At 35.5% G+C, this 25,683-nt stretch overlaps 1 protein-coding gene across 6 annotated transcripts in view; it reads left to right on the top strand.

The window, feature by feature from the left end:
* Positions 1–25,683, top strand: part of MACROD2 (mono-ADP ribosylhydrolase 2) — a 2,138,630-nt gene that overhangs the window by 1,362,838 nt on the left and 750,109 nt on the right. For all 6 annotated transcript variants that reach the window (XM_078149709.1, XM_078149711.1, XM_078149710.1 and 3 more), the window contains exon 7: positions 15,590–15,620. In XM_078149709.1, coding sequence (XP_078005835.1) covers positions 15,590–15,620 — 31 coding nt within the window. The remainder of the gene's footprint in view (positions 1–15,589; positions 15,621–25,683) is intronic.

The raw sequence follows: 25,683 nt of genomic DNA, 5'->3' as shown, positions 1-25,683 counted from the left end.
GGATGCCAGAGCAAACACATGAATATAGGAGATGGATTTTCATATGTGAAGAATAGCAGAAAAAGTTAACTTATCTGAATCATAGAGTATAAAAAGGGAAATAATATATAATGAAGCTAGGAAAGTGGGCTGGAGGAAGGTTGGGAAGGACTTTAAATCCAAGAGTTCATGGAAAGGAAAAATCAAGTTTGAGCTATCCCTGCTAGAGAAGGCTTCTCCCAGTAGATGGAACTTGAGCTGTGATTTGATGGAAGAGGAATATTTGGATAACTTCGTGGGAGGAGCATTCAAAGAAAGAGTAAAACCAAGTAAACCATGTAGATAGCAATGAGTATGTCTTTGGAGGCCCTCAGTGAGGAGACTGATCTTATGGAATGGGGAGTGTGTATAGTAGAGAGTAGTGATAAATAATTTTAGACAGGAGGGACAAGTGCAAGACCTTGAAAGTCAGCCAGAAGAGTTTTTATTGTAGGTTGAGGGTAGGGAATAATATGGTAAAAGTGAGTTTGGGGAAGATAGGCATCATGTAGAGCACTCTGAGCAAATGTTAAACATCTGAAAGTTGTTAATGACCTATGACAAATTAGTTTATTATATTATATTCGTTATATATTAGTTTAATATATGCCCAAACTTTCATTAATATCCTAAAATAATATCCTGTATCAATTAAAACCATTGTTTTCCATGTTGGAAGGGGGCCTCAAAGACTCATGAGTAAAGAAATTCTCATCACCTTAAAGATAGTCTTCTGGGGTGGATTGAAAATATGCTGCCAGAGAGATACAAAGAAATCTAATCCCCCCAAAAGGTGAGAAGCAAAAGAATCATTTTAAAAGTTTAAACAGAATAAAATTCTTGTCTATTAAAAATCTTTTTCCACCGTAAGACATAACTACCTTGTGCCAGTGGATGGCTTTTATTTTCCCTTTCCTTAATTAAGATGAAAAAATGCAATTATGATCAAAATTACTTTTTCTTGCTTTGGAAATTAAATTTTCACTGAAAGCAAAGCTCTCATTCTAGCCGAAGCACCCAGACTTTGGATACTGAAACCTTTGCCCACAATGTAAGTGTGGTAACCTTCACCTATCCACAGGATGAGTCCCCTATTAACTGCTCTGCCAGAACTTCAGGCTGGCAAAGAGACTCGATTTCCTCCCTGAGAGCAAAAGGAAATTTGGCCTCTCTGCTGTCTTAGCTATAGGCTCTCCTGAGCAGTAAATAACAGCTGTGTCATATTTTGCAAGATGTTGTCTGCCTGTTTTATGAGTTGATCTCCCTATGAGAGAGTGATTAGAGACCACACAACTCATCTAGTCGATGGCTACAGACGGTACTTGCACCACCTTAGGGTGACTAGACAGCACATCTGTCTCCTAGTCTCAATGTTTCAGCTTGATTTTTTTGTAGTTGCTGTAATGATCCAAAGTGAGACAGAAATTTGATGATTGGCGCAAGTAGCTTACGTAACCTGAGCCAGAGTTTTTGCAAAATCCTGTCTACTGCTCCTTGCTCATTTCTATAATGGACAGGATTGATAGAATCCTTCACTGTGAAGGAGCAAATAAAAAGCACAATGTTGTTTGTTTTCCAATGCCAAGATATAATTCTTAAGTCTAAAAATGATGACCAAAATAATTTCTACTGTACATTTTTTTCTTTTAGGCATTCTTACTGGGTGCCCTCTTTAGACACCCCTTTCCTAGTCATTATCCCCTAATTAATTCCCTTGTTAAATGTAAACTGAGCATTACGCTTGAGTAATGGCTTTTTGTATAACTAAGTAAAGCTGAATTTCTTGCCTTTGCATATTGATTCAAACAGCATAATCCCAGCTTGTTTGGTTAAAAATCCCCATCCTAAAGTCAGGCATTTCACTTCTGTGCATATTGAGATATTGGCTCCCCATGTTCTCACCTAACTCTTATTAATGTGAATTGGAGGCAGGTGCTTGCATATAAAATTGGCTTAAGCAATGGATGTATCCATATGTAAACTCATATCTCTTTATTCATTTAACTTAAGGCCAGAATTTGAAAATGATGGTAGGGCTGAGATGAAACTGTGCAACTTATGTGAAGATTAACATATTGAATTTTAAGGGACTTGAGGTGTCAAAAAATCCGCATGCATTAAACTCACATATGTGTTGGTAAACTAACAATCTGCTCTCTTTAATGATGTGATTCTATGGCAGATTAATACATTCAGAAAAAAAAGTAAGCCCAATACACCCTGCTGGAAAGAGCATTACAATGGGAATAAGTGGCTTTAATCTATTCTACACTTGTCTAGTGTCATGGCAGAGAACTGCTTCTTAATATACTATCTTCCTTGTCTTCTTTGGGAAAAACAAAAACAAAACCAAAACTTGACAGTTGCTTCCAAGTTGGAAGTAAAACTCTATGCACCATCTGGTCTTGGCAACTAGTGTCTGGGTGGGCTGCTTGGAGGAGTGATGAGTTTCCTGTCCTTCAAGATCTTCAAGCAAAAGCTATATGATCCCTTAGTAAGCATGCTGTAGAATAGCTTTCAAGTGTGGGGTGAATTAGATGAGCAAAGAGGTCCCTTGCAACTCTCAAGTCCTAGGATTCTGTGGCAGCCAAATGATGGTGGACATAGTGCAACCAACAGAATGGGAATCAGAAATGAAAGATAATTGCTGCTTTACCACATCCTTGAAAATGTTTTGCAAAATCCAGACTTTGTTTGAAGATGTCAGATGAGATGAGAACCTATGACCTTCCGTGTTATCCCACAAGTCCAATTATAAGGATATTGTTCCTTATGCCAAGTCTAAATCTGCCTCCTTACGTTTTCCACTCCTTATCCCTAGCTCTGTGCTCTGGGGTCAAGTAAAACTAGTCATCATTTTTCCAGTAACAGCCTTCATAGGCTTCAAGACAACAATATGTTGCTGCAGAAATGTTTTCTCCAAATTCAAAATCACCAGTTCCAGGTTCAAATGCTCTTTTGGAGACCACAGGAAACTATGTCTTAGATTGGTGGCACTATCCCTAGGATCTCCTTTCCCCATTTATCACACTTCTTGACTCTTCTCAAATTAATAATCTAAATCTATTCTTTTCCAGTAATTAGATCTGTATGTTGAAACATCTGTTTTACCTATTTCTACATTTTTTCTCATCTTTCTGCCTTTAATTTTCTACTTAGGAAATAATAAAGACCATTCATATAGCACTTTGAAGTTTACAAATTGCTTTAAATACAATATCTCATTAGAATATCACAACAAATGTGTCAAGTAGGTTAAAACAAGTATTATTTGACCCCTTTTGCATATGAGGAAACTGAGGTTCAAGTAGGAGAAAAATACCAGAAGTGGAATTCAAATCTATATCTGTTCAAACACATCACTATTTATCTTATGAATGATCCTAAAAAACAAAATTTAATAAGAAGGCAAGATACTAGCACAAAACTGTTTAAATGGTTAAAAAAAAACAGAGTCTGAGCTCCCTGAAAAACATGCCTTCTCTATATTAACCTTACAATATGCAATATATACACATGTGTATATGCGTATGTGTATGCATATATACAAATATATGTATACGTGTGTATCTGTATGTATATGTTTTATGTGGGCATATACATACACATATACATACATACACACATGCATACAAACATACATGCATATGTACATACTAAGTCCCAGTTAGATAATGAGTAACTCGGCCTGGAAGGAACATGAAGAGATATTTTTGGCCTATTGTTGCATAACTTTATTTTTGGGAAGGCATGCAATTTATGCTACTGATCTGGTATGGGTCTGGGTCCATGATTTCTAGCTGTGTTTCCTGTTTTCTTCCTTTCATGTCTTTAAGAAGAACTTTGAACAAATCTCAATTCTTAGAAGCAGAATGCACATTTTTTAAGCATGCTTTTAGGGCTCAGCAAGTTTATAATGACTTATTCTCATTTTCATACATGCACAGTGTACAGTAAAACATTCCTACCAGTAATATTAGCATTTTCAAATAAAAGGCAAATTCTTCCCTTTGCTATTTGTAACATATTGCAAACTAATATATTTACAGTGGAGATAATCCAGCTGCCTTTTTGGAAAATATAAAATTGGGAATAGTACTGCCACTTCATGGCTGCGTAATATTTTGTTTTATAATACATGATACTGAATAGTTATAAACATGAAGGCAGATGGTGATAAATGGGCTTTACTACAGTCATTTCTAAAGGTGAAAGAGGGTGGGAGAGACACCAGACATTTCTTCTTAATTATATTAGCTATTATGTAAACTTGCATTACATGTTCCAACTAATCTAGTGAATATTTTAATACCATCTACTTCAAGTTTTCATTGAATTCATTTTTCTCTAGAGCATTTTATTTGGACTTGGGATGTGTACATTTGGAATATGACAGACAAATATGTACTAGAATTCAGAACAGATGTGAAGACTCATAAAATTTCGAAATCTTATACCTGATAGAGCCTTCTGAGATTGTATGGTTCAACCTAGGCCTTACTGACAATCCCCTAAATACCAATAGTAGGTGGTATTCCAGTCTTCACTTATAGATTTCAAGTGAGGAAAACCCCATAATTTCCTGCAACTATTCAACCTAACACCTTAAATGATTCTGGGACAGCCAAATTTTAGGTGAAGTAACATTATTGGGGGCAATTACCTCCACAGACACACTATTATAAATGTATTATTGTCCAGAAAATACTGTAACAGAATTTTGAGACTTAAATGTGGAATTTGGTTACAATATATTTGTCATGATACTAGAAAATGATATTGGCTGAAGCAACTTTATGTTGCATGTGTTTCCTTTCTTTTTTAAGGTAATTGGGGTTAAGTGACTTGCCCAGGGTCACACAACTATTAAGTATCAAGTGTTTGGTCTGAGGCCGCATTTGAACTTGGGTCCATCCTGACTTCAGGGCCGGTGCTCTATCCACTGCACCACCTAGCTGCCTCTTAAATATGCTTTTTGTCTGACCTTTATTTACTTTTTCATTCATTTATCTATTGCTTATTCTTTCATTATTGAGAGTACAGGAGACTTCTCTACATATGTTTATAAGGCAGAAATTATAGAAGACAAGGCATTTCATCTAAAATTATAACACTATAAATTTTTCCCCCTTAGATCTTACACAAGATTGTCTGTCTCCTCTGAAAAGAAGGGCTGGAAGAAATATATCTAGTAGTTGGTCAGTGTCTAGATAATGGGAAACTATGTTATCCAGTCTTATGAGTAGATCATGGGAAAACTAAGATCATCTTTATCAAAATGTGATTCTGTGGTTTCTCTCATCTCACCTTCTTCCTCACTTGACCTAAGGTATAAGATCTTTGGGCACAGAGACTGTTTTGTTTGTCTTTATATTCCAAACCCCATGTCTAGCACAGTACTTTGAGTATAGTAGATAGTAGCGGCTTAGTTAAGAATTGAATTCATATAAACAGCCCTTCTAGGTTACAGATCTTTATCTTTAGTACCTTCACTTTGACACATCGAGGACTACTCTCTATAGTCCCATGTTCTATTTCTTCAGAGAGTGAAGAAAATCTAAGGAATGTTTTATATGCTAGTTTCCCCATTGTAGCTCATTCTCTGAGGTGACCATTCCCACCTCTAAATATACTGATAAATAGAGATTCTAGAGTATGGCTACTCCATCCTCTCAGGCTTTAGAAGTTACTCTCAGGTGTTGGGAAAGTGGTTTTAGACACACACATACATATACACATTTATGTATACACACATATATACAACAGGCATATATAAACACATATTTATATTTATATCTATATCTATATAACCACTCTCCCAGCACTTCAGAGCAATGTCAGAGCTGTCTATCTATCTGTCTATCTATCATCTATCTATCTATCTATCTATCTATCTATCTATCTATCATCTATCTATCTATCTATCATCTATCTATCATCTATCATCTATCTATCTATCTATCTATCTATCTATCTATCTATCTATCTATCTATCTATCTATCTATCTATCTATCATCTATCTATCTATCTATCATCTATCTATCATCTATCATCTATCTATCTATCTATCTATCTATCTATCTATCTATCTATCTATCTATCTATCATCTATCTATCTATCTATCTATCTATCTATCTATCTATCTATCTACCTACCTACCTACCTACTGGCTATCATCTACTGCTTTAACACTTAGAGCAAACTCTCAAGCTTTGAGAGGATGGAGTAGCCACATTCTCTATGTTATATTAATTACATATTATATACCATATATTTATTATCTCACAAGCCCCCATCAGTGTTTCCTGCCTTTATTGTCAGTCAATCTGACTTAATTAGATATTAGTAAGGGATATTTACTAAGGTGATATAGTAAGAGCAAAAGCATGCCACCCCCCCAAAAAAATTAATTTCACATTGTCCCACAAGCTCAGGGGAAAGTTGGGTCAACTTTAAAGAACATGGAAAAGGGGGAGTGGTTTACAGATGATGAAAATTATTTTGCTGAATTCTCTCAGATGTTCCTCTTGGTTATGGTAGAGTGTTTTGTTTTTTCTGCTCCTTGTAGAACCTTATTCTACAGCTAGTCTGTCTTTGGATCCTGATGAAGACACCACCATTCACTTTTCTAGAGACACTGTTAGAAGGTCACTCAGAAGATGGGAAGTTAGGGGCTGCTAGGTGGCGCAGTGGATAGAGCTCTGGTCTTGGAGTCAGAAGGACCGGAGTTCAAATCCAGTCTCAGACACATGATACTTACTATCTGTGTGACCCTGGCAAGTTACTTAACCTTAATTGCCTCACCAAAAAAAAAAAAGATGGGAAGTTTTATAAGGACCTCCTACAGTTAAGAGGTAGAGGATGAGGCGACCAGACCAAAACCGTGTCTGTCATTCTCTTTCCCAATCAATTCCTTCTCAGGAGTGTAGCTGGATTGTTTCAGTCTTTTTGATTGTTCAAATTTGTCAGCTTCTGAACTAGTTCCCAGGTTTTCCAGAGGCTCCACAGGGATTTACTAATGCCAACAAATCTGAACGCTCTTCTGGTACAAGGTCAATCCAGTTGATCAAGGACTTTTTCATGTTTGCTCTAAATTCTATGATTGATTGATTGCTTGGTTGATTGAGACATGGTATCACCTGGTAACAGCATTAGGGTATAGCATTATTCATTTACTTTAAATGGGATGCAATGAATAGATTGACTTTCTAGCCCCACACTTACACTCTTTCCCTACTTTTGGCATTTAGTACTCCAGAAAATGTATTACAGTGTGTTTGGCCAATAGTCTATAGTCTCAAATCTTTCATAGCTCTTCAGTGACTTGGTAAGCAATTTAGTTCTGAATTATCCTTTTCAAATGCTTCCCTCACAGACTAGACAAGAGAGAATCAGAAACAAAAGAATTCAGTAATTCAGTGTTTAATAATGTAGAAAATCAATTACCTCAGGAAGGAAAAAAAACCTCCTTTTAAAATTTTTATTTATTTTATTTTTAATTTATGGAATAAAATGAACATTTCTGTAACAGCATAATTTTAAAAAAGATGATTGCACATGAAACTGCAAATCTATTATGCACAACTTGCTATTCCCTTTAAATATATAAATTTATTTTTCCCTTTTATTCTTCCTTCCCCCCACCCTAGTGATGGCTACCATTAGATACGTGTGTGTGTGTGCGCATGTGTGTAAAATCATTCTATACACACGTCTATTTTTCAATTCTTTCTCTGGATGCAGATAGCATCTTCGTACGTGTCTTTCATAGTTAATTTGGGTATTTGGGGTATTTATAACAGTCAAAATGACTCATTTGCTCAAAGTTTTTTTTTTAGGAATGTTTGGTTTTTATTCTTGCTAGATTGAATTTTTCACCTGCGCATTACATTGGTAAGACATTTTGCAAACCGTTTACTTTTTTGTTGCAACATCTTCTAGATCTTGCTTTAAAAAAAAATTTATTTCAAGTTTTGAGTTCCAAATTATATCCTTCCTTTCCTTGCTCCATTCCTCCCTCCCTGAGATAATAAGCAATCAAATATAGGTTACACACGTGCAATTGTGTAAAACATTTCTATACTAGTCATTTTGTATAAGTAGACTCAAATAAAAGAAAAATAAATGAAAGAAAGTGAAAAATAACATGCTTCAGTCTGTATTCCAACAATATCAGTTCTTTCTCTGGAGGAAAATGCTTCATTATTAGTCCCTTGGGATTGTCTTAGATCATTGTATTACTAAGAATAGCCAAGTCATTCACAGTTCTTCATCAAATAATATTGCTGTTACTGTGTACAGCATTCTCCTGGTTCTTCACTATACATCAGTTCATGTAAGTTTTTTCAGGTTTTTTGAAATCATCCTGCTTGTTATTTCTTATAGCACAATAATATTTTATTACAATCATATACCACAGCTTGTTTAGTCATTACCCGATTTATGCACTTCCCTTTCATTTCCAATTCTTAGCTGCCACAAAAGCTGCTCTAAATATTTTTGTATGAATAGGTCTTTTTTCCTTTTTTTTTTTGCATGTCTTTGGGATACAGACCTAGCAGTGGTATTGCTGGATCAAAAGGTATGCAGAGTTTTATAGCCCTGTGGGCATAGTTCCAAATTGTTCTACAAAATGGTTGGATCAGTTCATAACACCAACAATGCATTTTTGTCCCAGTTTTCCCACATCCCTTCCAACATCCAACATTTTCCTCAAAGTTGTTCTTAAAATAATATTGCTGTTACTGCATACAACATTCTCTTGGTTCTGTTCATGTTCCTCTTTATTATTTCATGTAAATCTATTCATGGTTTTCTAAGATCATCGAGCTCATTATTTATTATAGCACAGTAGTATTCCATCACTACCATATAGCACAACTTGTTCAGACATTCCCTATTGATAGGCTTCCCCACAATTTCTAGTTCTTTGACATCACAAGAAAACTGTTATAAATATTTTAGAATATATGGGTTCTTTCTCTTTTTTTCCTAATCAACTTTGAAATAGATCTAGAAGTGGTATTGCTGGATCAAAGGGTATACACAGTTTAATAACTCTTTGGGCATGATTCCAGAGTACTCTCCAAAATGGTTGGATCAGTTCATAATTCCACCAACAATGAATTAGTGTCCAGATTTTTCTGCATCCTCTCCAACCTTTCTGCTTCAATAAAAAAAACCTCCTTTTTGAGAAAAAAAAAGAAACCTGTGATAGCTAGAAAGCAGTTCCCCACTAGTTAGGTTTAGACCAACATCTTACACCATATTCTACAATAAATGAATCATTCACTCACTTTCATTTCTGTCTTTTTTTTTTCAGTTATGTCTAACTCTTCATGACCCATTTGGGGTTTTCTTGACAAAGATACTGTAGTGGTTTGCCATTTCCTTCTCTGGCTCATTTTATAAATGAGGAAATTGAGGTAATCAGGGTTAAGTGATTTGCATATCGAGTAGGTGCATGAGGCCAGATCTGAACTTGGGAAAAGGAGTCTTTCTGATTCCAGATCCTGCACTTTATTCACTGTGTATCTATCTGCCTTCTCAACAGATACATGACCTTATTATTAAAAAAACATACTATAAAAAATTAGAAGAGAAATAGATCATATATATCTCCCAGCTATGGGTAAGAAGTGTATTCTGAACCAAATAAGAGGTACAGGAAATTAGAAAAGATAAAATGGGTAATTTTGGTTACTTGAAACTCAAAAGCTTTTGAAAAGACAAAATTAATGAACCTAAGATAAGAAGGACTGTGGATGAATGGGAAAAAATAAATCCTTATGTCAAATGCCTACCCTAGGAGGCAAGTGATTAAAGTTCCAGTCTTGGGAAAAGATTATACAACATAGTTTATAATCAAATACAGAGTCCATACTACCAAATTTAGGGTGTTACAATTAAATAAAGAAGCATCATTTTTACAAAGTTCTATGTTACAATGGCTTACAAAAATCTTTTCTTTTCTTTTCTTTTTTAAAGCAATCCCCACCCTCATGCCATTTCACAAAGGAGGAAACTGATTTAGAGACTAATTTAAATGAAGTCACCCTATGAAGTGTAGAAGTAGAATTAGAAGTCTGGTCTACACTCTGAGTCTACTGCTCTTTTCAATGTGCTAGGCTTCCTAAGTGACTCAAATATTGACAATATAATAGTAATTTTCAAGCTAATTAAAATACAGGGGTTTACTTGAGTTTACAAATTCACAGCAGGAGAGGAAGAATTATCTTCCTTTTGCAAAGAATAAACAGTAAGTTGAAAGCTAGAGTTTGAAATATATTTTATGAACGACAGTCAGCGTTGGGTGACAGTGAAGGTTAGTTTCAGGACAAGAAATCTGAGCGAACTTCAATTTATCTTTATTCTCTTGAAAAACTGAAGCAAGGGATGAAGAAAAAGACTGAAAGAGTAAGAGGCATGAGAGCAAGCTTTAGAAAATGTGTACTTGGAAGTAGATGCTTGAACCCACAATATAAGGTGAAGGAAGTTTTTTCTAAGGCATAGTTCTTTTTTTGATAAGATGCTTATTCCATTATTACACTAAAGGAAAAGTCCTATATTAGTAACACCAAGTTAAATGATCATTTTTGCCCCACGAGGCCAAATTATAAGAACTGACTGAAAATTAAGGACTGTGATTGTATTCTTAGACCCTATGAAGTGGGAAGGTTCTGACTGGTCCCATAAAGCATGATTAGGAGTAGAGGATAGCGTTTGCAAATAGGCAGATTTAGTCTTAATGTAAGATTAGAACTATCCAAAAGTTCAATGGGTTATACTGTGAGGGAGTGGAGTCCTTATGCCTGGAGGTGGGCAACCTAGGCTGGAGGAGCATTTGTCAGGTATAATGGTCAAGTGGATTCCTTTTCTGGTGTTATAACTACAGAGCTGTTGAGGTTCTTTTCAGTTCTGGAATTCCGTCATTCAGTGAATCTGTTCTACGAAGGGGAAAATAAAAACATCTTTAACAAAGATTTTATTTTAAAAGTTACTTTACATACACTATATAAATGAACTTTAAAAGAAACTTTCATTCATCATATTTTATTTTCTTATCATCCTTCTATAATGATTTAGTGAAGTGATGTTACCATAGTTATCCTCAGTGACACTACTATTAGCTCTTACATTCAAAATAGCAATCCTATAAAGCATATCCGATTCAGGTGGTATTATTATCCTTGTGAGCACAAACATGGCAATCACTATACCTTGGCACAGGCACTGGGGCTCCTGATTGATTTGAAGACAAGGCTGGGATCTGAGTCCACCAAAAGATGGCGTTAATCATTCAAGCTGTCATCTCATCTGTGAATACTGTAAAAACTTCAAAGGATAAGAGCCTTAGTTTGTGGTGTTCAAAAAAAAAATAACTATGGTAACTAATATGTGTCACTCTCTCTGGGCTCACTCCTCCTTCCCTTGAACCTGTACCAGAGAGCAGCAAGGGTAAAGGGAGGGAATAATGTTGTGGATATATGAGAGACTGTGCTGTTGGAGAAAGAGGGCTGTTGTTGGCATCAGGAAGGCTTGGGTTCCGGTTTGGTCTCTGACACACACTAGCTTTGTGACTATTGGTAAATCAGTTTGTTTTTGAGTGCCCTAAGCAACTGTCTAAAAAATATGTTACAATTGAGTTTTCACTATATGATACATACATAAATATATGTGTGTGTTTATATATGTGTGTATTTTGAAAAAAAAAGTATGGCATAGTTGATAGTATGTTGGGTTTAGAGACAGCAAGATCTAGGTTCAAGTTCTGTCTTTGATACCACTAGCCCTTGGAAACTCAACTACACAAAAAGGAGGTGTACAATAGGTACTACCATTTTCTTTTCTCTCAATCTCTTAACCCTTTATCATCTAGTTTCTGACCAGATTCCAACAAATTCCACCAAAATTATTCTATCCAAAGTTACTAATGATCCCTTAGTTGCCAAATCTAATAGCCTTTTTTCAACCCTCATTCTCCTTGAGCTCTCTGCAGCCTTTGACACTGCTGATCATTCTCTCCTCCTTGATACAATCTTCTCTCTAGGTTTTTGGGATACCACTCTCCCTCCTGGTTTTCCTAACTATCTGACCACTCCTTCTCTGTCTCCTTTGCTGTTTGCTTAACTGTTTGTGTTCTTAAAAAGACATGCACATATATATATATATATATATATATAATACTTTTCAACTCCTGACCAAATATTTAAATGTCAAACAGTATCAAAGATCTAATCAGAGAAATTTATTATAACAAAAATATGAGTCAGGAATATGGTATTAGTGATGATAACTAATAGATCGCTGAAAAGATACCTGGAAATTCACACAGTTTCCAGAGAGCTTAAGGAATTCTCCCAGCACATTAAGTGGACTGTCCATGGTTGCTTTATGGTAGGGCATTGACAGAAATTGAACAAGATGATTAGGCGGAGTTAGGTTGCAATCTGAAATTAGAATGATGAAACCATAGATCAATGAAGTATCAAATTATTATTAACAATTTTATACTCTCTCAAAGCACTTTCTTATATTGTATTTCCTTTAGAGAAGTGACAATGCTACTACTCACAGGCTTGTTACAATACCCATCAGAAATCTGTAGGGGAATAATGGAAATAGCCCAATAAGTTCTCTCTCCTTTAGAGAAAATTGGATGGTGATTTGGGTTTGATTGGTGATAGATTCTGTGAACTACAATTTGAAAATCATCCAGTTTATTGTCTTTTGTTAACCTGAGCTCAAATCTAAACTTACTAGCTATGTGATCCTGGGCAGGTCACTTAATATTGGTCTGTTTCAGTTTGTTCAACTGTAAAATGGGGAGAATAACAGCATTTACCTTATAAGGTTGTGGTGAGGACCAAATGAGATAGTATTTGCAAAGAGTTTAGTACAGTACTTGGAACATAGTAGGTGCTTAATAAATGCCTTTTTTCTTCCTTCCTTCCTTCCCTTCCATGGTTTCCCTTTCATATCTTTTATATTGAGGCCTACATAATGACAAACCCCTAGTTTCCTAACCTATGATAATTAGTGCTTGTGTTATTCAGAGGATGAATTATTCAGTGTAATTCTCATTGTGCTGTCTTGTGTTTATTGTTTCATGCATCTTTGTATTGTCTCCCCAACAAAATTTTAAGTACCTCAAGGCCAGAAACATTGTCATTTTATTTTCTGTGTGCCCCATGACAATTGTCATGAAGTGTGTTGAATCTGCCAAGAACATCCCTCAAATCCTTGTTATGACCCATGAACCTTGTGTCTGAAGTTCTAGATAAGTGTCGCTGGGTGGTGACACTTCTTCCTTAGATATTTTGGGCCTTTATAAAGGTCACGTTGGGCACCTATGGCTGAAATCCCATTCAGTGGAGTAACTTTTACTTCCTTTTTAAAACATGAAATAAATACATTCTTAAATCATTATTATAAATATTAAACCATTTGGAGTCATAGAACCTTTGCCTTAGAAATGAAAAGGACTTTAGAAGTCATCTAGTTCATCATTCTCATTGCACAGGTAAAAAAATAGAGGTTCAGAGAAATTAAATAACTTGTTCAAGGTAATACAGGTGTATTAACTAACTGAGCTAAGACATAAGCCCAACTAGCACTTTTCCTTTGACTCTGGCTTCTCAGGAAAAAAAAAAGATATAGTGTCAATCCAAATCAAAGCTGTAAAGAAAAATCACTTTTTCATCATTTTGAGGTGCCCCATTAACCTTCTTATAACCATATTAGACTTTTGCTAGTTCTTTTTAGTTTATGCATGTTCTAGAACTGATAATATTATTTCCTTTTGTTAGAAACTGTGAAGGGAAGGCAGGAAGAAGGGGAAGGAAATTATATATATATATATATATATGTATGTTTATATGTATGTATTTATATACACATATGTATGTATATATACATATAAACACATATACACATATATACATGTGTGTGTATATATAAACTGTGTATATGTGTATATATGTATATATACATACATATGTGTATATAAATACATACATATAAACACCTACTGTGTGCCAGGCACTGTGCTAAGTGTGTTTTCCAAATACTATCTGATTTGATCCTCACACCTGAGAGATAAGTGCAGTTAGTCTCATTTTACAGTTGAGGAAACTGAGGCAAAGAAAGGTTAATGACTTGCCCAGGGTCACATAGCCTGTAAATTCTGTCACTCCTAGCTTCTGGCTGCATGACCCTTTTAAGGATATTGTTTTGATTAACAAACTTTTATTTTCTCTCCCACTTCTACTTCAAAACACTGCCTTCCCCATCCTCATATTACCAACTTGCTACTTGTCTTAATTCAGGACCCCTAGCTTCCGCTTACTCTTCCCTTAATCCTGAAAGGTTCTGGTAGCTGTTAACAGCTCACTCCAAACTCTGAGCTGTTTTCCTCCAAGGTCTTCCTCATTGCTGAAGTTTCCGTCTGTGCTATAGGGAGCAGCCCATCTAATGAATTCACTTAACTGCTTTTCTTAGTTTTATCTCTCTAACAGCTGTTCTTCTCAAGGTAGGAGTCAGACCTTTTCTTTGTGTTTGTCTTCTACTTGATTCGAAAGGCTTCTAACTCTAAGACAAGTCTACTGTGAAGATCTAGACACCATCACCATGTTTTGCCCAGTTGGGGAAATTTTGGCCTAATAATAATAATTAATTCTTATGAAGCATTGTAAAAATTATGAAATATGCATTTGAACCTCACAACAATGACCCTGTGAGGTAGTTAGATACTAGAGATATTATCATCCTCATATTCACTGAGCCTCACAGAAGTTAAATGATTTGCTTGTCCAGGGTCATACTGCTACTCTCAGTCCTTCTTGATTGCAAGTTGAGCATTCTAACTGCTCTGCTGCACTGGTATATGATAGGAGTGAGAATTTGGCTCCTTCCTCTAGTGCCTAAAGTGCACCCTAATCTTCCTCTTGTCTGTTGTACTTTTTTTCTGCCCCTTCCCCTCTGGAGACACCTTGTAAGGAACAGAACAATTCTGCTCTCTCTCTCTTGCAATGAAACCATAGCCCATTTCTTAGAGGAGTCTTTATTATAGAGATTGCTCTATAAGAGGAACAATTGTTTTGTTTCAATGAACTCAAGTAGCAAAAGAGTTTCCTGGTTAGCTTCTTCATTGGTGAGTTGTTAATATTTCCACATTAGGTATATAACTAACAAATTGCTAATTATACACTATTATTTAACACCTGCAAGATTTTTTATTTTGTTTAATTTATATTATTTAAATTTAAATATAATTTAATAATTCTTATTAGTTTAAGTTTATTCTTAGTGGCTTCCAAAGTTCTTTTCTGATTAAATAGAGATCTTTGTTAACCAAAATATCCTATTGATAGATCACCTCAAATCTAGTTTATCTGAATACACCATCTCCTATTGTCAAGTAGTAGTGGTAATATTAATAACATTAATAATGATAATAAGCATTTATAACTTACCTATCATACTTCAAGTACTGTTCTAAGACTTCTCAAATATATGGTTTTGTACAAAGTTGTATTCTTTTAACATTCACTTTTTTTCTTAATCCACAGGCATTCCCCTGCATTTCCACAGGAATTTATGGTAAGTGGAATTTATTCTAAATAATACCTTCTGTCCTTTATAACTAAAGGTGAAGGTAATCTTTAATAAAAAAGGTATTTTGCTGGTTGTACTTAAAAGATCCTTTAAATGCTGGTCATATCTCATTCTAGAAACCCTAGAGACTATATACATTATTGTGTGGCTTTGTAGAATTGGGTTTATTGATTATTACTTAAAATGATTAGGTCATTTACTTGGATATCTTTTGTTATACCTAGCTTTTTGCTATAATGGTATTTCATCATGCTGGTTCTTTCCCCCCAAAAAATCAGTTGTGCTCTCATGAGAATAGTTTATAGACATTATAGATTTGAAATTTCTTTACTATAATTTTTTTTGTTATGAGTATAAAATAATAAAAATAATTAAGCCACACATATAAATCATTATTCCTTCCACCCACCCACCCTTTGCCTTCTCCACTCAGTAATCTAAATTCCTCAAGGGCAGGGACTATTCCTTTTTTTCATCTTTGCATACATAATAAATTCTTATTGATCAGTTGATTCCAGGGTATGGTATCTCTCTCATCGGAAGCTTAGTAGGTAAGTCTTAGAGTTACTAGTTCAAGAATCCCAGAGCTTAAGTGACTTGCTTTTATATATATATGGTAACTGTCAGAAGCAAGATTTAAACCTCTTTCTAACTCTAATTTAGCATTCTATTCATTATCACATACTGCCTCTTGTAATACCAAAATTGTGTGTATATACATACACACACATATATATGTAGATGTATGTATGTATGTACTACATACCTGGGGTATATATACCTGTATATGTATACTTATGTTTATATACACATAAACAGGCATATGCATATGGAACATACATGCAAGTATCTATACGTCAGTTTATAAAAGCAACATACAAAGAATTGTTAATGGCTCCATGAGACTTTAATAAGCAAAAAAAAATATTTTTATCTTGCAGCTGATGGATTGTTTTGAATACCAACTACTTCATTTACAGTTGGAAGGAAAATGTTGCTACAATCACTTGTTTTCACTTACTTAAAATTCTCTAAACATTCATCCACCTATGTTATATTTTTCTTTGCTTTCTCTCAGACCATTAATAATAATGTTTGTTGATTTTTAAGGCAAATTCAGATGTCTTGAGTTCTATGAAGGGGAAAAAAACAGCTTTTGAATTTTTGGTTTTAAGAGAAATGGTTCGTGACCCCTTTGACTTTACACATGGAAACTCTTCAGGGAAGAATAAAATATGTATGAGTCTAGAAAAATACTTTGAGCTTATTAGAAGTCAAAGTTGAAATCAGTCCATATCTTGCTTGCTGTCCAATTTAATAGGTTTTCTTTATTTGATCTGGTACTGTGTTTTTGATAGTCCCAGAGAGAAACAAATTGAAAATATAGACTTGAATGGAATTAGGAGAGAAAGCCAGTTACAGCTGAAACAAACTTTTTTCCAGTGTAAGGTGCTGATATTTCTCTCTTGTATCTTTCTTTTTCTCTCTCTTTACCTCCAGTCCCAAAAAAGTCAGACCCCATTCTGAGGGAGGCCAAACTCTAGCTACTATACAATTGTGGCTAAAGTTTCCATCCTACAGTAACTATTATCTTATGGTGGATGACATTATTGCTTATACAAAACATGATGTTTCTGTAATTGTTTCTGTGACAGACAAGCTAAATTTAGATAATTAAACTGGATAAGAATTCAGCTTTATCTTCCCTAGAACAGCAGGCTTAGGTTCTCCGGGCAGAGATGGAACGGAAATTTTGTTCTTTTTTCAGAGTGTTTTTGGACTCAGATTTATTGCTAGAAAGTGTTGTCTCATTATGTCAATGCAAAGAAGAACATTAATTCACAACAATTAAGGATATTTATTAAAGCACCTACTTTTTCCCATGCATTGTGCTAGATACTAGGGATCCCTATCCTAAAGGTACTTTCTATCAGGGAAGACATGTATAAATACAAATATATGCAGCATGTATACAAAGTGTGAAGGGTGAGCCTGACCTCAGACCAGTCCCTTTTTAGTTGATCTGATATTTTAACAAAATCAGGTATTTGTAAATCACTCATCAGTTAACAAAAGGAGATTTGCTTAGACAGAAGCTAACCTGTCTGACACTATGTGGCTGGTATTTCTTCTTAGGTGACCAAGAAGCTAAATTAATACCACCAGAGGCTATCAGGAAGTTGCTTCAAGGGATGTGCAATTTGAACCTTAGCAGCCAGAATCAATCAAATTCCATAATAAAAGCTTTATTGACTTTCAGGTAAAAATTAGTCCAGCCCAGGGCAAGGGTGAACCCAGATACATAATGGTCTTATCAGGCAAAGTAAATGCAAAGTAATTTCACTGGAACAGATATTAGCAAATGGGGGCAATAGGAAAGAACTGATTTAGGAGTTGTTAGGTGAGCTGATGAAGCAGCTAGATGGTTCAGTGGATAGAGTGCTGGGCCTAGAGTCATTAAGACCTGAATTTAAATCTAGCCTCAGACATTTACTAGCTGTGTGGCCTTGGGCAAGTCATTTAACTTCTGTTTGGCTCAATCCTCCGAAGAAGGAAGCAAGCTACCAAAATGCCAAGAAAACCCCATGTATGTATTGTACTGTCTGGGGTCACCAAGAATCAAATATGACTGAACAACAACAACACTTCACCTAAGCTTTAAAGAAAGCTTGAGAATCTAAGAGGTGAAGAAGAGGAAATCCATTTTAGGTAGGAGGGTCAGTTGGTATAAGACACAGACAGAAGAGATAGGGTACCTCTGTGAGGAATAGAGGACTGAAAAATACATAAAGAAGAGTGATGTATAATGAACTAGAAAGGTAAACTATAGCCAAGTTGTGAAGAGCTCTAACTGCCAGCAAAGGACTGTCTATTTGGTTCTAGAAGCAATAGGGATCCATTGCCCTTGACCAGGAATGACCTGGTCAAACTTATGCTTTAAGGAGAGCACTTTGCTAATTTTGTTTGGGATGACTTGGCCAGGAGAAAGAGTTGAGACAGGAAGATCAATTATGAGAACACTTCAGTGATCTAGAAGAGAGTTGGTGAGATGATGAATTGTGATGTTGATCATATGAGGGGAGAGAAAAGGATGGATATAAGAGATGTTCAGGTAGAACTGATGAGACTTATCAACTGATTGGCCATATGGGGTGAGGGAGAGTGAAAATTCAAGAATAACTCTTACGTTGAGAACCTAGAGGACTGGATGGATGCTCATATCTTCTGTATAAATAGGGAAGTTAGGAAGAGGGGTGGGTTTGTTTTGTGCCTGTTAATATTTTCAGATTTTTACCTTATTACCCCTGAAAAGCAAAATATTATATGTAAAGAGCTTGACATAGACTAAGCCTAAAGTAATAAAATAGAAAACCAGGGAAATAAGTTGCAGAGCAAGAGAAAGAAAGAAAAGATTAATTGAGGCTGACAGAGAATCAGAAAAAAAGATAATAGCTAGGATTTTTATCATGCTTTAAGTTTTCAGAACTGCTTTACAAATATTCTCATTGATCCTCAAAACAGCTACCCTGGGAGATAGGTGCTGTTATTATCCCTATTCTATATATGAGGAATCCAAGACATATAGAGGTTAAATGACTTGCCCAGGGTCACACAGCTAGTAAATGTTCCAGATCAGATTTGAACTCAGGTTTTCCTGATTCTAAATCCAATGCTTTGTGATTGTGATACCTAACTGCCTTTAGATAAAAAGAACCCAATGAGCATTAGGAAGTCAAATAGAAATTCCTAAAAAATACCTTCTTATCAATGTAACATATATTTTAAGGTTTCTAGTTTAGGAATATAATCACATCAGGAGAATTTGACTTTGTAAGTCTGATGACAACTAGTAAAAGGGAGGTAATGTTAAATGGATAGGGCAGTGGAACAGGGAATCAGAGACAGAATTAGATGACCTGCATTTAGGAAGGTGAACAAGTGATCACAATGCCAAGCCATTCTGCAGTTTTTGGTGTTATTGAGCCATAGTTATTGTAACCAAAACTTTCACTACCTCTGCGGAGCCTCAAAAAGCATAGTCTACTGTGAAGACTACTGATGATAGGAAGGGGCTTGGGATGTATCATCCAAACTCTAGCTGAAAAAGAATTCTCTCAAATGTATAGCTTTTAAGGTTCTCAAAATGCTTTCCATGTATTTTTTCATTTGTGCCTTATAAAAACCTTGCAAAATAAGTACTGCAAGTTTTATTTTGCTAATTTCATAAATGAGGAAGCTGAAGCTTTTGGAGGTTGCAGTGACTTGCCTGTGGTCAGTTCACATAGCTTGCTATTAAGTGGCAGAGGTCAGATTTGAACCAGGCCTCCCTGCCTGCAAGTCCAGCACCTTTTTCCACTATGTCAAACTACCTTCTTGACAAGTGGTCAACCAGACTTTTGCTGAAGACCTCTAGTGAGGAAGGATTGGGGTGTGCTGGAGCCAGCTCCCCACTGACTGCAGAGAACTGATTGATCAATATCCAGTGTGAGTATTTAAATCTTGGAAATCAGCAGATGCTAGACTTTCTCATTTTGTTGATCGTCCAAAGTTAAAAAAGTGATGGAAAAATGTTAATAATGCAGATTGATCTTAAACATCTGTCTTGTGTACAGTGTTGGTTTTTTTTCCCTGCAGAAAACAATATACTAAACATTTACCAGTACATATACAGGGACACACACACATGATATGTATGTGTATATGCATGTGCATATATGTACACATGTGTTTATTGTGTATGTGCATATGTATACACACGTGTGCATGTGCATGTGTGTGTGTGTCCTACTAATTCACAAGATACCACATTCCATTTTGAGATAGATACTGTTAGGAAGTTTTCCCTCATGGCAAGCCTAAATTTGCCTCTTTCAAACTTCAGTCCATTGCTAACTCGTTTTGTCCTCTAAGACTAAGAGCAAATCAGTTCCTTCTTCCACAAAACAGTCATTCAAATATTGAATCCCTGTAATGTTTTTCCTTAATAAATTTTTGATTGATTCTTGAGGGTAGTTCCCTCTACTGATCCTCACATATAATCCTTAAGTCCTTCAGCATCCTCTGGTTGGAGAACTTGGGGGTAGAGCACTAAACTCCATCCAAAGCTTTCCTTTCTAGAGAGCAGAATCTGGACTTTCCATATCACTCCACTTCCCATCTACACCTCTGCTTGGTCTCAGTTCCACAGAACAAGTCATACCTCCTGGTGTCCCCTCACATCCCCAATCTCTACCTTCCTTTCGTATGTTGTCTTTTTCCATTAGGTTAGAAACTCCTTGAGGGCAGGGACTGTCTTTCTCTTTCTTATTTCTATCTCCAGCCCTTAGCACTGTGCCTGGAACATAGTAGGTACTTAATAAGTGTTTATTGAATTGAATTGAATCCTGGTTGCCTACCTCCAAATACTTTCCAGTTTATTTATTTTTTTTGTTCACATATGGAATGTGAAAGCAATATTCTAGATTTTTTTTTTTTGGTTAGGCAATGGGGTTAAGTGAGTTGCCCAGAGTCACACAGCTAGTAAATGTTATAAGTGTTATGTGTCTGAGGCCAGATTTGAACTCAGGTTCTTCTGAATCTAGGGCAGGTGCTCTATCCACTGAGCCATCTAGCCTCACAATGCCCCACAATATTCTAGATTTTATCTGAACAGGAAAAATACAGAGGTTTCAACTTCCTGTTAGCTGTTTTTATTATATCTTTTTATTCCAAAGTTTACTCTTCTTGACAGAAATAACAGAAACAAAATGGTACCCATTTTCATGATTTCACATTCCCCTACAGTAGACTTATCTCTTCTTTGGTCCCTTTTTCCTTGATACCAATGAAAAATCAAGACAAAACAAAAAACCTGCAATCATTTTTATTGACCAAAGAATTCACTTCTTTTCTCAACTCATTATACAGCTCTCCTAATACTATTTGTACTGAATGGTGCCATGCCTTTAAATTAACAATTGATTACCTGCTCCTGTTTTCATCTTATTTGTACTTTGTTGTTGTTCAAATGTTTCAGTCATGTCTGACTCTTCATGACCCCATTTGGAATTTTCTTGGCAAAGATACTGGAGTGGTTCTCTACTTCCTTCTCTGGCTCATTCTACAGATGAGGAAACTGAGGCAAAGAGGATTAAGTGACTTGCCTAGAGTCACACAGTTAGTAGGTATCTGAGGCTGTATTTTAACTCGTCTTTTTGACTCCAGTCCCTGAGCTCTATCCACTGCACCACCTAGCTGCCCCTTTTTTATTCTTTATGTGTCTTTTAAAAATCTAATTTTGTCTATGAGTTCCTTTTGTATCCACATTTGTCTCTTTAGATCATTCTCTCTTTTCTTCCTCATTCCAACTGTTTCTTTTGAGTCATTAGAATTTCATTCTCTAGAGCATCCCATTCCTCCTGGCCTTACTGTAAATACACACACACACACACACACACACACACACACACACTCATTCTCTCATTGAGTGCTAAGTTCTTGCCCAGGAACACAATTTCATGAAGTACCAGACCAGCTATACTCATTTCTTTCCCACTTCTTATCCTGAGCTCCTAACCCTCCAGACTTTTCAACTGCTATGCCAACAGCTTTCTCACCATCAATATGCTTCTACCTCTGTGGTCACCTCCTCTAATTGGTGAGTTCCTTTCCAGGACTACCATTTCAGGAAGTGTCCAGGTCTTCCATGCTCACTTATCTCTTTCTCTGCTCCTGACTTTCCAGACTTTTCTACCTTGTCTCTACAGGATTACAATTCTTCTCCCATTCCCCTCCTTTTTATGTACTATGTTCTTCCATTAGAAGAAATCCTTGAGGATAAACTCAAGCTCTTTTTTTGTCCACTATGTATTTTTAGTGCTTAGTACAATGTCTGGAACATAAGAAGTCCTTCAAAAATGATCTGCCTCTATCATCTATCTATCTATCTATCTATCTATCTATCTATCTATCTATCTATCTATCTATCTCTATCATCAAGAATTCCTACCTATCATTTCTCTGAATCCTTTAATATCTGCTTTCTCAATATCTAGTATGTATCCCAGAGCATATACCTGACTTAAAGTAGTTTCAGTGTGTTCAGTAGACATGATATACTGACTTCATGGTCTCGGGAAAGTGACTTTAGTCCAGTGACCTGACTTTTCTCTATGCAAAATGAAAATTAATTACATCTTCTTTATAAAATCTGCATCAGTCTACCCAGTCTATAAAACTTTTTCCTACCCATGTCCAAATACTTTAAATCATAACTCTATATTCTAATTACAACAAATCCCCCAGTATGTGAAGGGAGCTAATGTTTTGCCTCATTTTTGGTCCCGAATTGTAATTTCTTTGGGTAATTAGTCTTTTTATATTGTTTATTTCCTACACTTCCATGGGTATTTCTATACATCATTATACAGCTGAAGAATTTGGCCCTGGGGTAGCCAGTGTTTTCTAAATAATACCTTTTAGTAGTTTTAAATCTGCAAAGCCTTTTGGAAACTGTGTGGATGAAAAAGATCAGATTTATAAAACAGAATTTATGCCCTCAGTATTTCCCCTCAAAGAATCTTTTGCATTTACCTTTATTCTTTTTTCCCCTCTGTTAATGCCTTAATCCAGGCCTTTATTACATCATGCTTAGATTATTACAGTAATCTCTAACTTGTCTCCCTAACTCTACTTTCTCCTCATCTTTTTCATCTGGGATTGTCTCTGTCAGTGTCATCATACTACCATACCTCTTTCATTAGTCCCCTATTTAAAAAGTGAGGAAGTTACTGACATGGATACTATATCATCAGTTGCAAATGCTTTCCTTAAAGGAACTCTGTGAGGTAAACAATGCATGTATTATTTTTCTCATTTTGCAGATGAGAAATTTTCTCAGGTAAGATAATTGAACGCTTAGGATGACACCTTTAAGAATCAGGATTTGAACCCTGATATGTCCTAATTTAAAGCCCATTTCTCTTTCCATTATAGCATACTACTCTTATAACTGCTAATTAAAATATTTATAAAATATTTATGCTTGACAAATCATTTATATGCATCATCTCATTTGTTCCTGACAACAAATCTGTAAAAATTGATACTAAATACATTTCATTTTACAGATGAAAAAAAACAAAAACTGAGGCTTTGAGAGGTTATGTGCCTGTGTTTCCATATACTAATAAATGTGGGTGGGAAGATTTAAAATATATATTTTATTATGAACTTAAACACTAAAAAATGATATCATTTCCACATATATATATATATATACACATGTGTGTGTGTGTATATATATATATATATATATATATATATATATATATATATATATATATATATATACAGAACACAAAAAAGAGGATTGTATATGAAACCACAGTTCTCTATTTCATGCTGCTATGCTTTTTCTAAAAGCATATTACAAATTTCACATTATTTTCAAAATTGTCTGTGTTTCCTCCGATATTTCCTTCTTTTTTGTTAAAAAATGTGTCCATGCCCTTTCTTTTTGCTGTCACTATTACTACCTACCCTTATTAAAAACGAAGAAAATAAAGTCTTTTAACAAATAAGCATAGTCAAGCAAAACAAATCTACACAGTGACTTTATCCAAAAAAACATGTCTCTCTTGCTGAACTCTGAGTCCATTACCTCTCTGTAAGGAGGAGGGGATCATGCTTCATCCTTCATTGATCCTGGGGAGACACAGTGGGTCACCGATTTGATCAAAGTTCTTCAGGCTTTTAGTATGCATTTATAATATGGTCATCATATAGATTAATTTTCTTGCTCTGCTTACTTCACTCTGTATCAAATCATACTTTCCAGGATTCTATAACATCATTTTCATAAATGTTTATAATATGATAACATTCCATCATATTCATATTTTACAGTTTCTTAAACTATTCCCTAAGTTGATGGATATTCTCTTTACATTGCTAGGAGGCAGGAAACCATCCCAGATCTCTGCTGACTCTTATGAAATTCTGAAAAACTTCTGGTACTGTTCATTTTAGCACTTAACGTATGATAATTTCCATTATTGTATTTCTTTCTGCATTTCCCCAGTCAGATTATAAGCCCTTTGAGGGTAAGGACTCTATATCCTCAGTGCTAAGTCAAGCTTCCTGTACACAATAATAGTATCCTTGTTAGTATAGGTTGCTGCCAGATCAAAACTGCTAAAGATTTATTTGATTGATTGGTTGATTCTGAAATCTAGGCCAGAAATCCAGATTAATTTGTTCTGTTTCTGCCACTAATAAGGTCTGTCTAATCTACTGATAATTTCTCAGGTAGCTATCCTTTCTTTTAACACTGATTCTGCCTTTTGTATAATGAGAAGACAGGACTTGTTGGAAAAGATCTTGATGTTGGGAAAGATAGAAGGAAAAAGGAAAAGGGGATAGCAGAGGATGAAATGGATAGATAGCATCATGGAAACAACGAGCATGAGCTTGGACAGACTTTGAGAGATAGTGGAGGATAAAAGGCCTGGTGTGCTATAGTCCATGAGATCATGAAGAGTCGGACATGACTGAGCAACTGAACAACAACAATGCCCTTTGCAACCTTGCTTTTCAGCACTGTTTCTGCTAAAGCAGTATATAAAGCAAGTCCATCAATCTTACTGCTTTAGTTGATGAAGAACCCAAAGAACCTCATGATGAAGATTTGTTATAGTGCGGTGGAAAGAGCACTGGCTTTTGAGTTGGATGTATTAGGTTTGAACCCCAGGTCCAACACTTCTTCCTTCTGTCCTCTTGGGCAAATCACTTTGGCCACTAGTTTTTTCATCTATAATAGGACAGAACTTTAAGGTCCTTTCCAGCAAAGATGCTAAGATAAGGTAATTTCAATGATGAGTCAATCACATGGAATGGAAATACTTCTTTCTAAATTTACCTCTAATAACCCAACATCCCATGAACATGACATACAAATCGGTATAATAGATGTCTGTTACAGGAATCATCCATGCCCATTTCTTCCCACTTTTATCTGTGCTTTAACAGTATTTAGGACAATCCTGCCAAAATATTCCATCCCTATATT

Source organism: Phascolarctos cinereus, unplaced genomic scaffold (genome assembly GCF_003287225.1).
Source record: "Phascolarctos cinereus isolate Bilbo 61053 unplaced genomic scaffold, phaCin_HiC Scaffold_2;HRSCAF=192, whole genome shotgun sequence".
Classification (NCBI taxonomy): Eukaryota; Metazoa; Chordata; class Mammalia; order Diprotodontia; family Phascolarctidae; genus Phascolarctos; species Phascolarctos cinereus.
Note: the sequence above shows the minus strand (reverse complement) of the source record. Positions and strands in the feature narration are given on the sequence as shown.